Source organism: Boleophthalmus pectinirostris, unplaced genomic scaffold, assembly GCF_026225935.1.
Source record: "Boleophthalmus pectinirostris isolate CB_2022bp ecotype Guang Dong unplaced genomic scaffold, ASM2622593v1 HiC_scaffold_22, whole genome shotgun sequence".
Lineage (NCBI taxonomy): Eukaryota > Metazoa > Chordata > Actinopteri > Gobiiformes > Gobiidae > Boleophthalmus > Boleophthalmus pectinirostris.
Window position 1 is genome coordinate 2,905,107 of NW_026571190.1, and position 15,313 is coordinate 2,920,419.

Here is a 15,313-nt window from a genome sequence, read left to right on the forward strand (position 1 = left end):
AAAGACCTCTGAGGTTCCAGACCGAGACAAGACAAAGACCTCTGAGGTTCCAGACCGAGACAAGACAAAGACCTCTGAGGTTCGACACAGAGACAAGACTGAGACTTTTAAAGGTCGAGACTGAGACAAGACCAAGACTACGGCCCATCGAGACCAAATCAAGACATCTTTGTCGTTTTCTATATTTATTAGTATTTTACAGTTATTTTGACACACACACACACACACACACACACACACACACAAACCTGTTTTTTAAAGTTCCTAATTGGAGACACTTTCTCTTACTGGTTTTGCTGTGGTGACCTATTCACCAGCCTCTGCACATTTATCAAACCAAATGTCCATCATGACAAATATAAATGGACTTGTGCACTTTTATTAGGGAAACTTCAGCTCACATATTGCAGCAGAACTATGATGCACAGATGCTGTAACATAAGTTTGGGTTAATTTTTGCTTTGTGTGCTTTGTGTGTGGAGGGAGCCTATATGAGTTATACATGGGGAGGCGTGAGCGTGCAAAAAAGGTTAGGAGACGTGAGACAGACGGACAGGTAGACTGTTTTAAAACGTTTAACCTGCCTTGTGACAAGGTTCACTCTGTTGGCAAGCAGCGTGTTGGAGTGTGTAGTGACGAGCTGCAGTGTCCGCTGGCTACAAACAAGGTTCCAGGCAGCAGTGAGAAGCACCAAGCACTCCTGTACACTGATACAAGTTTATTGGCAGACAAGAGTGATTGTAATAATGGGATCACAATTGTTGAGTGTCCTTGACCTTGAGTCCTGGACAAGACCGAGTCCAAGCGCCTTCGAGACCGAGACAAGACTGAGTACAAATGAGCTTGCATCTGAGACAAGACCAAAAGTGTGAAAAAAGGGTCTTGAGGCCGGTCTCAAGACCATCTCGAGTACGACGACACTAGATTTAACATTTGTGAATGTACTTAAAGGGTGGTATTTAACTTTTCTAGGGTATTAACTGCTAAAACGTCACATATTTAGATTTATTTATTTTATTTTATTTATTTATTTCAGACAGGGACAGCACACAATTTTTGCATTTTACCTTAACAGGAGAGATGCATTGTACATCAGGTTGTAGCATCAGTGCTAATTTCCACCTGTCGTCCCTGGACAGGTTCATTGATTGATTGTATTTAACTGACCTTGACTATCAACTGTTCATGGAGACCTGTAGCATGTTTTGGGTTGTAGATCACCATGTTATCTTTTATTCTTTTGAAAATGCTGTATTCACCGAAAACAACATATCAACATTTGATGCTCTGAGTCCAACCTCCCTTTGCTTTCCACACTAAGTCACACACCCTTCAGAGCGCAATCTCAACATAATCAGCATGCAGCCCGCTAATGAAAGTACTGCACATCACATCAGGTTTGTCAAGGTGTGTACAGTTATGTGTCATGTTTGTGTACTTGTATATTTGCTGTATTCTTATTCTTATGATTCAATGTTGCTCCAGAAAAATGAATTATCTGTGTATGATTTATGTATTCATGGGGAACTGCTGTGAATCCTAAGGAGAGATCACAGAATTACTGAACTGTGCATGGATGGATCTAAAACCTCTTCAGGCATGTTTCTGACAAGGGAAAAACATTGTAACATAGCAAAATTCTCCAAAGATGTATTCAACATAAAAGTACCTCTTTAATTTGAATATATCATAGACAGACCTCCACCCTGCAAGAGCGCTGGAGGTTGTGTGGAGAAATGGACGCTGATCCCACACCTGTGTTTTGGAGTTGCCTGAAAATCAGGGCATATTGGAAACAATTAAACACAACTTTAACTCTTTACCCCCTGGACGCCCACTAGGAACAGCCCATACATGTATTACTAGGGCTGCCCTTAGAGCATAATTGCATAAAAGAAAACAGACTTCCACGAGTGATTATAAATGATTTTTACACTCATGAACTTAATTGAAACACAGACATATTTGTATCTCTGGAAACCTTCGACTCTGAACTCTTCATTTATGGATGTTTAAATGTGATTCAACTCATTTATAGGTGTATAACAGCTCACTGAAAATAAGAGTTTACCTGGTCAGGTGCAAAATCGAAAACAAAAAACTACATTCAGCATCTGATATCTGCATGTTCTGAGTACTATATTCATAAAAAAAATTTAAAAATATATTTGTCAAAGTATTTAAACAGATTTCATATCAGCAGATACAGTAAAGCCAAGTGTGCACCTGTGTGGACCTAATTCATTTTTTTTTTTCCATTTAACTTATTCAACTCATTTATCTTATTATAATATAATAATATAATAATAAAACTCTTCCCCGTCAGTGCGTGTGTCCAGTATTTGTCACCTTGTTTACTTTCTCATGTGCAGAGCTCCACATAAGCATTTGTTTCTGTAACAATTCTGTCATACATCGCATCTTGGAAAAAAAGACTGAAATATTTCAAAGTACTAGCCTGGGCAACATCCAGATTTCAGGGCAATTTTGGTTCATAATCGAGTATAAAACTCCCGGATAGTTTGTTGGGATATCGCAGGACTCCACACAGACGCATCAACGGCATTCTCACCTTCGTAAGTTTCACTCTCTGAAAGTCTGTCGCTATCGCTGTTTTCCACTTTCTAATCAACTTCATCATCACTTTGAAATCTATAAAAGTCACTTTCTCTAAACTTACCCATAAAATACATCCACTCCTCATTATTTCTAAAACTGTGAGCCACAGCTCACGCAGATCTTTCCATTGCACGTGTTTCGTGTTGTGTTTTTTCTTTGGGAAGCTACAATCGTCACTGCTTCGATTAACTTCGGAAAAAATCTGCGAAAACATATCCTTGAATCCTATTGGTCAGTCTAGTATGGGTTGTAGTGGACCCCACCTATCACAGTCTCTGTTTAAATGTGAATTTGACAATTTTTTTTTAGATGCATCTAAAAAGGGAATTACAAAGAATTGGTTACAACCAGATCCACCTGCACAACAAGACCGGACCAGAATTGTGGAGAATATTTCAGTGATGGAAAGAATAACATATAATCTTAAACTGAAAGTGTACAAATACGATGAGCAATGGGAAAAATGGAATGTATTCATAAATGACACCAGTAAAACAACATAGTACATAAAAATGTCAAGAACCTGTAACTCCAGACTGTTGTTACATTGTTTTAGATTTTATATTGTTTTTGTATGTTTTGAAATGTTACTTAAAACCAATAAAAACAAAGTTATAAAAAAAAAAGAAAGTAGTGTAACATCATCACATTCTAGAATCCAAACAGCACCAACAAGAGGGACTAAATCAGGACTAGCATGGACCAGACTAAGGACTGAATCAAAACAAAACCACTGTTACATCACGAAACTAAACATACTGTATAGGCGAGTTTCATTGTTGACAAAAGCACGCGTTGCATCCTGGGAATTATTTTGGTCGGCGGCAATGAACACTAATTCAACATGACGGATGGAGCGAGAAAGCACGTAAAGGGTATTGATCCCGGTTATTTATCCACTCTAACGGCAGAGGACCCAAGACCATTTGACCAGAAATTGGTCATAAGCATCGACGGAGCCAAATCACCCTTTTCAACCTCTATAGAAAGCCTGGACCAAACCAAATTTCTGGTATTTCTGAATCATCAACTACCTGGACAAATATTCACTTCGGCGATATCCACAATGACTTGGTGGAAACTCCTGGGCTATTCACAGCAGAAAAGATGCAAACCTCCAAGAGTCTCGATGTGTTGTTGAACTTGTTGGAGTCCACAGTTTGTTAGGATCTTCTACGTTTGCTCTGCAATGTTTGAAAGTCGTTTAATTCACTGTTAGCGGTTCTTTTCACTCAGAATACGAAAAAGACATTTTCCTTCTTCCGTGCTTCTATTTGTGCATCCGATAATGCAGCAGGAATTTACCATTATCGGGGATAAATACGCGAGGTTATGCACTGTGTTTGACGCTATCCTGTTTCTTGCCTCCGACCAAAATATTTCCCAGCATGCAACATGGGCTTTTAATAACAATGACGTCAGCTGAAACTCGCCTATAGACCTGTCCAGTGTTTTTAATCAAAGCGTCTGTATTCTAAAGGCTGCTGCTGTTCCATACATTGACTCTAATGCATTATTCAGCCGGGTTAGGGCAGCCTCCAAACATCTGCATTAGAGTCGAACTGCATGGAACTCTGCTTTGTGTAGTTTGCTGATGTAACTATTAGCATAAACACTAACAACCACCTAATAATGTTTCTAACCCTTTATATCTAACATACATTATTCATCAAGATATAATTATTGATTCTAACTGAACTTTACTTAACATTTAACATGCTGGAGATTTTGCACCAAAACTGTTTTATAATACAATTTTAGTTTGTCTTAGTTGGGTGGTTTGGTGGAGTAGGTGCGTGTGTCTGCGTCCTCTGAACTTAATCACTTCTACTCGGTCGTCTAGACGCTAAAGACTCTCTCGCTTTGCCACACGTAGTTTTAAAGTGTGTAGTTCATATTCTGTGAAAATAATGCCCCCGAAAGGAAAGAAAGACGAGCAAGAACGGGAAGACGCAGCCAGGTGATCACTAAGCCAGGTGTAACCCGGCAGAGAAAACGTGCCATATTTCTTTTATTTAAATGCACTCATTTTATTTTGGAAACGTTTATTTTGGTAAGAGAAAGTGTGATTCTCTTGCTTTCTGTTAACTTCCTGTTTGTCAGTCAGGTTGGGTGATAATGACCTTCTTATTTGTTGAGAGTAATAGACGCATCAAGAATCTCTGTCTTCCGGTCATTGCACAATTCATACTGGGAAGGATTTTCCAAAAAAGTGAGAATCAAATCGCCATGTTTGTTTTCCCAGTGGGATGTGTCTATTGTCAAAGCCGATCTTTTCAAGTCTTTTGAACCATATCACTTTTGTTTCTGGTTCTGATATTGTCATATTTTAGTTTTGGGATTCAGACATCGTTAATTGTGTGGTCGTTGGATCCTAACAGCGGAAATCGGCTCAAGAAATGTGTTTGTGAACTCCATAAATGCAAAAGGGAATCAGATGTGTGTGACTGCAAACCTCTGTTCAAACTGTTTCTCTTCCTAACAGAATTGAAAAATAGTGAAAGGTGAAGGTGATGGGCAGGATTGATCCACAGGAAGGACCAAAAAGTTAACCTTTGACTGCCTAAATCATCTCGAGTTAAGGGCGACGGCCCGCCGGCGGGCCGTCGCCCTTAATTTACAACGCTACAGCAATTTGCATATGAATCTCCGTCGTCCACACTAACAATATACACATCAAATTAAAGCTACGAGTCTCGTCTTTTTGAATATCCAAATCATTTTCCACAGTAACCACAACAGCACTGACAAGACAGCCGTTTTACAGAAAAGCACGTGCAAAGGATTTGGACTGTTCTTACCTTTTGAGGGCTCTCATTCTGTCAAACATCCACATATCCCCAGAAAGTTGGTCTCATTTGGTCCGTACAGGTCCAGAGAATATAATCCAGTGAAGAAAATATGTCCACAAAATGAATTAGTTCCTCTATGCCGGAAAGTATTCCAAAGTATTCCAAACGTGAAAAGTGATCCGTCACTTTTTTTTGCATTTCTTCTGGCGATTTCAGGGCTAAGATATTTACTGAGCACAATAACGCTACTGTCTATGCTAAACGAAAGAGTTAGCATTTAATTGGCACTTTGGTCAGCCAATAGAGTGCAAGTTTTCGGTTACTAAAGCCCCACATCGCCAATCAGTGGTACAGAACTCAGAAAGTTTACTCCCCACTTCCCCTCGTGCACAATCACCCAAACTTGATTACAGGCGCGGAGTGATATTTTCCCTTACAGTCAACGAGCCAATGAACACAATGACATATCACAAGCCATGGTTTTCTGTATACCTGCGCCGCTTGGATGATGCGTAACCGCCGGCACAAACACAAACAGACTGTGTGCGTAAAGCGTGCGTCTTTTACGCAGCCAATGGTTACGCGTTACGCACTAGTGACGCTTTACCTAATAGCCAATGGGCAGTCAAAAAAAGAGTTTATATATACAGTTTGAGGTGTTTACTGTACACAGTACATCAGTACAGTATAGTACAGTATAGTACAGTACATACTCCAGTACATACTCCGTGCGTGTTGGTGCTCTGCCTTTGTTTCAAAGTTATGGCTAAACGAACAGAGAAGACGCGGTTTTCAGCCTTGGAAGCTGCGGAAATATGTACGAGAAGGCTGAGTGACACCTCGGACCAGGAGCTGTCGGAACCGGAGAGCGATGTGTCCGCGGTGGACTCAGTGGAAGAAGAAATGTTTTTTGAGGGATTGGATGCCATTTTGGATCGGTAAGTGTATTTATTTTCCCGCTATAAATATAAATGTAAAATATTGTAAAATGTAATAAAATATCAGATACCTAAACAGCATTTATGTACACCGTGCACACTGGGGAGGCGCACTTTTAGTTAGTTTTTTGGATCAGACTTCTAATCTCTAATTACTGTAGATAAGGGCATGTAGGCCCAGAGTAAAACAAGTATACACATAATAAATGGTGAAACAATAAGTTGCAGCATCTTATAATATGGCATACATAGTGGCAAATAAACACTATTCTTTCTTTTACAGGCAAAATGACTCTGACCCTGATTGGGAACCAGACACTGAAGTTTTGGCTGAGGTGCATGTGGAAATTGATGACCCTGAGTAAGTTACTTTATTTGATCAATAAATGCAATGTATTTTGAGTGCATTTGTTACAGTATGAGACTATTTTAGGTGTATACAATGTTGGAATGAAGTTAGTTGCAAGGTGTAAATATGGTGTGAATGTTTGTGTGGGGAGGGAGGCAAGTGTAAGTAGTGGTTGAATATTATACAGTAGTAGAATAATAGTCTGTAGAGCAATCTGTATAGTAGCATTTACTGTTTACAAATCATTTATAGTATTATAATATGTTTTTGTTGTTTTCATTTTAGACTGACTTCAGTGCCTGCAGCCGAACCAGAGCCGGGCCCTTCCTCAAAGATTCCCCGGGTTGAGAAAACAGCAAAAAGAGGCAGAGGACGGAGGAGGGGCAGAGGCAGAGGCAGAGGTGCAAGACCATCTTCACCTTCCACAGGACGTTGGAACAATACAGAAGTGGCGGATTTCACACCTACCCCCCTTCCCTTTTGTCCTACACGTACTCCTGGACCTCAACTCATTAGCACATCTGACTACACATGTCTGGAACTGTTCCAGCTGTTTTTTACTGGTACTGTGTTATCGACACTTATCAGAAACACAAATATGCATGGCCAATCAGCATACAGAGCATGGACGGACATTGCGCTTCAAGACATTTTCTCTTTTTTGGCACTTGTTATATACATGGGATTCGCAAAAGTACCTTCACTTACTGATTACTGGAGAAGAGGAAAGTTGTACAGCCTACCATTCCCTAAATCAGTTATGACCGGAAAGAAATTCTTTTCTATTATCCGTGCTCTCCACTTGAGTAGTCCAGAAGAAGATGCCAAAAATGAAGGAAAAAGAGGCACTGAAGAGTTTGACCGCTTGGGCAAGATCAAACCACTGTATACTGAGATAAGAGATGCATGCCGCCAGAATTACCAACCTGGTCAGCATATTCGCCATTGATGAAAGGATGGTGGCATCAAAGGCAAGAGTGAGCTTCAAACAATACTTAAAAAGCAAACCTGTAAGGTGGGGCTACAAGTTATTTGTTTTGGCAGACTCAAAATCAGGCTACACATGGGACTTCTTTGTTTATGAGGGCAAAAGCTCTCAGGCCAGCAAGAACGGGCTGAGCTATGACTCTGTTATGACCCTTTTGGACACATCTCTACTGGGCACAGGCTATAAACTCTATGTAGACAATTTTTACACTAGCCCTATTCTATTCCGTGACCTTCTGAAAAAAAAAGTGTCAGCCTGTGGCACAATAAGAACTAATAGACAAGGATATACCCCAGGACAACAGAAAATACGCTGGACTCCAGAGCTCCCCGTGGCAGTATAAGGTGGATTCGTGAGGACCCCTTGCTCTTTGTCCAATGGAAAGACACCCGTGATGTATTCATCTGCTCCACCATGCACACTGCCCATGGAGAGGAGACAGTGGAGCGCCGGGTAAAGGATGACACAGGCTGTTGGACTATGAAAGATGTGCCAGTTCCACCAGCCATCAAGGACTATAACAGGTATGTATATGATATAATATTGCTTCATCCCCTCTCAGTTTTGTACTTGCTTGTTGCTAACGTATTTTGTGTTTTTCCTTAGGCACATGGGAGGCGTTGACCTATCCGATGCATTGATCGGATATTATGAGGTTTTACACAAAACCAAAAAATGGTACAAGACTTTTTTTTATCATTTTGTGGACATTGCTGTGGTGAATGCCTTTATCCTTTATAAAGGACAGTGCACGTTAAAGGGTAAAATCCCAATGCACCAAAAGGCATTTAGAGAAACCCTTGTATTGGAGCTGGCAGAGGCAGGAGCCATCAGTACAGAGCGGGAGGAGGAGAGTAGGAAAGAGACACATCATCGTCTTGTGCACATCGTCGCAAGTGGTGACAAGACCCAAGGAAGACTGAAATGCAGGAAGTGCCATGCGAAAACGGCTGTAAAATGTTCAACCTGTGACGTGCCCCTGTGTTTCCAGCCACAAAGGGACTGTTATAATGACTGGCACAAAGAACAAGGACAATAGAAAAAAGTGTTTTTACAGTTTGCAGTGTGTGTGTGTTTACAGTTTGAATTGTGTTTGTTTACGGTTTGAAGTGTGTTTGTTTACAGTTTGAAATGTGTTTGTTTACAGTTTGCATTGTTATACATTTGTAAATATACATTTATTTTGACCCATAACACTTGTTTTGACTATATTTTATATATAAATATACATTTTATATTGTGTTTTGATATGCTATATATATTTTCATAAGGAATAGAGCAGCTTGGTGTGTAGATAAAGATTCCTCTAAGTGTGAGCTTTCAGTAGAGCCCTCATTGATGTCTGTGGGTTGAAGCATTCAAAAGTTATTGCATTTTTTCCAAACGTTCTCCAAATGTCTCCATTTGGATAGGTTTGGATAGGTTTGGATAAATTTGGATAAAGCAAAAGTCCCTCTGGAAAACGCCTAAATATACTAGCAATAAAAGTAGTCTAAAATCCTCATTTTTATAGATATTCTCATCAAATTTGAAATGTAAGAGGTCAACATGGTTTTCAATAGAAATATAGAGTGTTTCAGTCCCCAGCTACCTACTGCAGCTTTCTACACCTTAATTTTAACAAAAAAATTTGGGCGAGGATGAGAAAAATAATTTTTTAGGTGTGTGCCAAAGTGTATAAATACCTACCAGACATACTTAGAGTGATTCTTACACCTGTGGGTGAAACTATTGGGTGTTACCTTACAAAAAACCCCAAACTTGTGTATATGCAACTGAGGGTTCACTCATGGCAATCATTTTAGTTTGGAGAGGTCAGAACAAGAGTGATTTCACAAAAATGGCCTGGAATTCTAAGAGGTTAAAAAAGAAAACATGCATGTCTGTTCTGCTGTAATTATGGAGTTACATTATTTGATATTATACAAGGATAAATTAATGGAAATGAATTTCAACTAGCTGTATACTATAATAATACTGTTATTGTTGTTGTTGTTTTGTGTGTGTGTGTGTGTGACGATTAAGAAGACAAGACTGCATCTGGATTCTTCTTCTTCGGATTACTGTAACCCCTGACCCAAGAATAAATTAGACTAAATTAGTGGAAACTAAATCTGAACTGTTGGCCGAGATTAGAGACACCTACACCAAATATGAGGCAAAGCTGACCGCTGTTCAGGCCACCGTTGACGACCATGCAGAGTGTATCGCTAGTTTGGAGCGGTCTGCAGACACCGCCAGTAACCGATAACTGATACATGGACCGAGCTAAAAGCGACAGCCGAGGGGACCAAGAAGTTTAAGGCTAAGCTACTGCATCTCGAAGGCAGGAGCCATCGCAACAACAATTGTTGGGCTCCCTGAAAACACTGAAGGCCCCAGGACAACAGCTTTCTTCTCACAGCTGCTTTTTCAGGTGCTTGGTACTAACTTTTTAACGTCACCCCAGGAGTTGGACAAGACTCAGTGAGCGCAGCCCGCTAAGCCGAAGCTCTCGGGTACGCCGCGACAAGTTCTGACATGTTTTCACTGTTTTCAAACCCGGGAGCTGGCGGTGCGGGCGGCGTGCCAACTGCGAGGCAAACTTAAATACAAGAACTTCCCCGTCCACATCTAACCCAACCCTGAAGTTATGGAGCAACACAACCAGCACTGAGACGTCATGAAGAGGCTCTATAAGCCCACCCTGAGGTGCTCGGCTAAGATATTTGTCGTACTTGAAGACAGCCTGAGGAAACTTCTAGCGTCTGTCAGGGATGCTGCAGACTTCATATCTTGTTGTCACCACCAAGATGAACCAGAGTAGAACTGACAGCAACACCCAGTAACTCTCAGTGCTTAATATGTGCACTGTACTCTGACTGATTTGATAATGATTTTTTACATTCTGATTTAGAACTTTAGAGCTGCACCTTAATCCACTTTCACCTGTGTATTTACTTTTCTAAGAGTTTTAGTTTATAATTATTTTTATATCATCACTATATATTTTGAAGGGGGGAAAAAAAATAAATAAATACAAGTCCTACTCCTACAAGACGAAATTAAGATACCAGAGCTGGGAGTTACATATTCATGTATTAGTCACTGGTGTATATAACAAGCACAAAAACAACAGCCATGTGTTCCCACGCTTTCATTAAAGTGAACAGAACCTATAGAGATACATATGTATGATAAACATTTTACTTAGCCTTACAAAGACTGTATCAGTACAATAAATAAATAAAAATCACAATGAAGCCTTCATACCCCCAGTGCAACTGGGACATAAAAAAAAATAAATAAAATAAATAAATAATTAGAACAGTGGTGGAGCGTCAGGGCCTGCAAGTCCATCTCTGTTGGCCTAAATAAAATCTGCATCACAGACTGATGTTAGTTATATTATTATTATTAAATCATTCCAATTGGTCTGTCCACTTCCTTTCAGAGCTTGTCCGAAGGTTGTGTTGCTTCCACACAAGGATTTTCATATTAAGGCAGAGTCAAAGTCAAAGAAGTGTCCCTGAGGCCTTCACAATCTGTTCTGCAGGAACTCGAACACTAAATAAATGTCCATGAAACTGTTGCTTAAACCAATCAGATTTTGAGTTGGTGTCACCAGGGTCTTCTAGCATCGAACGACAACATCACCGGATTCAGAGCCATGATTGGACAGTCAGAGAGTGAACTAGCAAAAGCAGCAAACTGCATCTGTAGCAGAACCAGGACTAAACCAGGTCTAAACCAGGTCTAAACCAGGACTAAACCAGGACTATACCAGGTTTAAATCAGGACTAATCTTGGACTTGAGAGAGAGCAAGAGAGCGAAAGAGCAAGAGAGAGAACTCCTGAAACAACGGAGGAGGGTGTCCGCAAAGCACGATCGGACGACAGCTGCACTGAGCGCAGTGAGGCGCCTAGTCCCGTGTGGCACGGAGCCCCAGCCCCAGCACGGTCCTTTCGTCTGCGGTCACCCAACAGTCTACGCGGGTGCACCTTTGGGCCATCCTGACAGTCCTGGTTTAGTTCTGGTTTAGTCCTGCTTTAGTCCTGGCACTCCTCACTTCTTCTCTGTGTACCACACACTCCCCTCTCCTCACTTCTCCGTGCAGAGAATCTCTATGGCTCTTTATACTGTGTATAATGTAACTATAAAATAGTTCTTGAGGAGGAGTACTGAGGATTGTTTCAGACGGAGCACTACTGAAGGCCTCGGTGTGAAATGCACGCTCCACCACTGATTTAGAAGCAAAACTTGCATCATGGGTCAGATCATCCAGCTACACTGCAAAAAAACGTTTCCAAAATTTAAGATATAAACACTTAAAGTCTCTGGTCTAGTAAGTACATCACATAAAACAGAAAACAAGATGAATATTCTGATGTAAGTTTTAAAATCTTGTCCAGATTAGATAAAATTGCAGTGTGCTCCTGAAGAAGACCAGCCCAGGACATGGAGATGAGAAGTTCACTGTGGTGCTGCTGCTCCTGACGCCTTTTGGCTCAGATACAGAGGACACGTTTCTCTATGGGGACAACCACATTTGAAATAGAGCTGCTAAACTGGGCAGTACCTGGAGGACTAAACAAACACCTGGCTGTAATCAGGGCAGTCCTGTGTGATGTCATCTAGTACTTGAAATGGCTACTGTAAAGCTGTAAATATACCCGGAGCAGAAAGTAGTTTCTTTTTGCCAGTGCTCTTTGGCCTGCATATGTTATTTTATCCGTCACAGCTTTCAGACACGTACCAAAAGGTTAGAATATGATTTGGATAAAACGAATAGTCTAATCATTTAAAAGTGTACATTAAGGCACGTTATTATGTTATGTTCAAATCAGATCAGGCTGTTTTTCCCTTCTGCTGTAGACATTTTCTGATGCTTTTTAACATTAAGGGTGACTCTGATGTGAGCTAAATCAACTGTCACATCAGCCCCTCTGTGTGCAGTAACCTTTACTCTGTAACCTGCTCGCTGTGTGGAGCTGGTATGAACAAAGGGCATGGAAGCCTCAGCTTGCCATATGTTTAGAATCTAAACATTCTAAACATGGGTGAATCTAAAGTTTAGATTCACCCATGTTTTCATATTGAGCCACGGCAAAACCTAGTCAAGCTGGTGCAACCTAGTGCCTCCGCTCAGTTTCATTTCTCTCCAGCGACTAGGTTAAGAATCAAAATACAATTGAGCCTGGTCAAGCAGAAGTAAACAGCAAGGCCAAAAATTCAAGTTAATGCATCTGATATAAAAATGTATTGAACAGATACATATGTACTCTAGTTTATGAAACTGTTGACCTTTTTTTCTGTACCATTTTTGGTTCTAAAGTTCCATATGTTTTAAACTGACCATGTATGAAACATGGAACAAAAATTATTTCCCAAATTTCAAAGACCTGCAAATCATGTCAATAAATGGATGTATTTCATCATATCTTGTGTTATTCCATCTTTGAACTGTTGATGAAGGTACATGATTTCAAAAAAAAAAAAAAAAAAAAAAAAAATATATATATATATATATATATATATATATATATATATATATATATATAAATGATAAAAATTTGCTTGGAAGGACTGACATATTTTATAGAAATAGTTACATTTCATTTTGAAGTAATATTAAAGTTTTTGGAAGAAAAAAGCTGATAAAATTTGTAAAATCCTGCACCTTCTACTTCCTTGTACAATTTTCCCTCCGTTACTTTTCCCTCCGTTACCATGACCTTTCTTAATAAAAAATCTCATGACTCAAAAAGTAAGAGGTTTTTCAACCTAATCTTGTACCATATGGTAGAAAACTATATGAAGCAAATATTCAAACCAGTTTGTTAAGGATATGGAAGTGAGAACCAAGAGTTATCACTGTTTGGATTTATTGCCCAAAAAGTGCTGCATATTTCATTCCCTCCGTTACTGACATGAGTTTTTTTTTTTTTTTTTTTGTCAACAACTTGAAAGAATATCACAGGTTTAACTTGACCCTGTTGGAGTGTAACTCTTTCCTACATTCTGATACTTTACTTATTTCAATAGTCCCTCTAGTTTCTGAATAAGAGACATTTGAATGTCAAAAATCTGCCCCTGTTTCCCTCTGTTAACACTTGACCGGACCCAATAGAGGGTTCACAAAAATCCCGAAAGAGCAAGTTCGGGCACCAACCAATCAGCGAAGAGTCAGACATTCAGTGTTGTCAACGATTCCCGAGATCGAGGATTTAAAGCCGGAACAAAGAGAATGTTTGGTGAATTTTATCAAGAGGAAAAACGTTATTGTCCTTCTTCCTACGGGATTTGGGAAAAGATTAATATACCAGTTAACTCTGTTAGTGATGCATTACAGACATCACGACCAAATAGCAGCGATTGGTTAAATAAAAAAAAAGTACCTGCCTACCGTCGAGTGAACAAATTCTAACACTGCGAGATCAGACGGTTTCTACGAAGTGAAACTGTCTGATGAATCAGGCCACGCAAAACCAGGACAGACTTTGAAATAGCCCTGAGACAAAACAAAAGATGCTGGGAGGACTATGAGGGTCACATTCTGCCAGTGCCTATTAGGTTTTCATCTCTTAGTTTTCATATTCTCTCTTAAGTGTCATTACAGACGCTCATGGATCATTTGCATATCAATGCACCGAAAACACGGATTGGCACAACACTTTGTAGTTGTGTCATGGCCTTTGCTTGGATAGTTTCCTGCTTCAGTCACAGAAGACAGAAGAGTGTGAGGAAGAGGAGGCTGTGTGTGCGTCTGTTCGTGCCGCTCACATGACACTGCTGCTGCTGCTGTCGCTTAAAGGCACATGGAGAGAGAGAGGGGTGAGTCAGACCCAAATGAACAGATAATTCAGAGTGCTGAAAGTTTGGGGTAGGGCGGATTAAATGTTAAAAAAAATACAGTCTGAGCCAGAAATTAATTTGAATCAAGTGATGAGTGAAAGAGTTTAGATGATGGTGAATAATCCGGGTGTCATTCGTTCATTCATTTTTCAATATAAAACCAAAAATAAGAAAACGAAAAAACAACTGTTTTCTTCATTATTTGTCTCCAAAACCAAAATGAAAAAATGGCTAACAATTCATTTTTTCAGTTTTCAATTTCGTGTTAAAAAGAAGAATGGAAAAAACGGATAACGGCCGTTTCCCGTTTCCGTGACCTCCGTGACTGAGATGCTGAACTTTTGCACCGCATACAGACTGAACCAGGACTGATCCAAGTCCAGGACCAGAGCGTGTGTCTGTGTGTCATTTGGAACATGCAGATACTGCGCAGCACATGACAATCACACACGCTCCCTGTGCGCGGCTTGTCCGCAACAGCGTTAGTCCTTGTGTACCAGCGTGTATCACAGGGCAGGTTAAACTTTTTAAAAACATCCTACCTGTCCATCTGCCTCATGTCAGCGCACCGCTCCTCGCCTTTTCACGCTCTCACTCTTTCCCGTGTTAAGTGCACACAGGCTCCTGCTACAATACGCGCAGATTAGAAGGACAAGACAAAACGTGAAGCAAAAACTGATCTAAATGTATGAGTGTTGGCACAGAGGAGCCAACAGCACAGAGCAGACCTACCGCCACATGTGGCTGAAGTTTGCCTAATAAACGTGCACGAATACATGGTAAATGGTCACA

At 40.2% G+C, this 15,313-nt stretch overlaps 1 protein-coding gene across 1 annotated transcript; it reads left to right on the plus strand.

The window, feature by feature from the left end:
• The first annotated feature begins 5,216 nt into the window (after positions 1-5,216).
• Positions 5,217-8,880, plus strand: LOC129410433 (uncharacterized). Its single transcript, XM_055158622.1, has 4 exons — positions 5,217-6,349; positions 6,633-6,710; positions 6,984-8,210; positions 8,293-8,880. The coding sequence occupies exons 1-3, from the start codon at positions 6,174-6,176 to the stop codon at positions 7,645-7,647; spliced, it is 918 nt and encodes a 305-aa protein (XP_055014597.1). The 5' UTR covers positions 5,217-6,173; the 3' UTR covers positions 7,648-8,210; positions 8,293-8,880.
• The last annotated feature ends 6,433 nt before the right edge of the window (positions 8,881-15,313 follow it).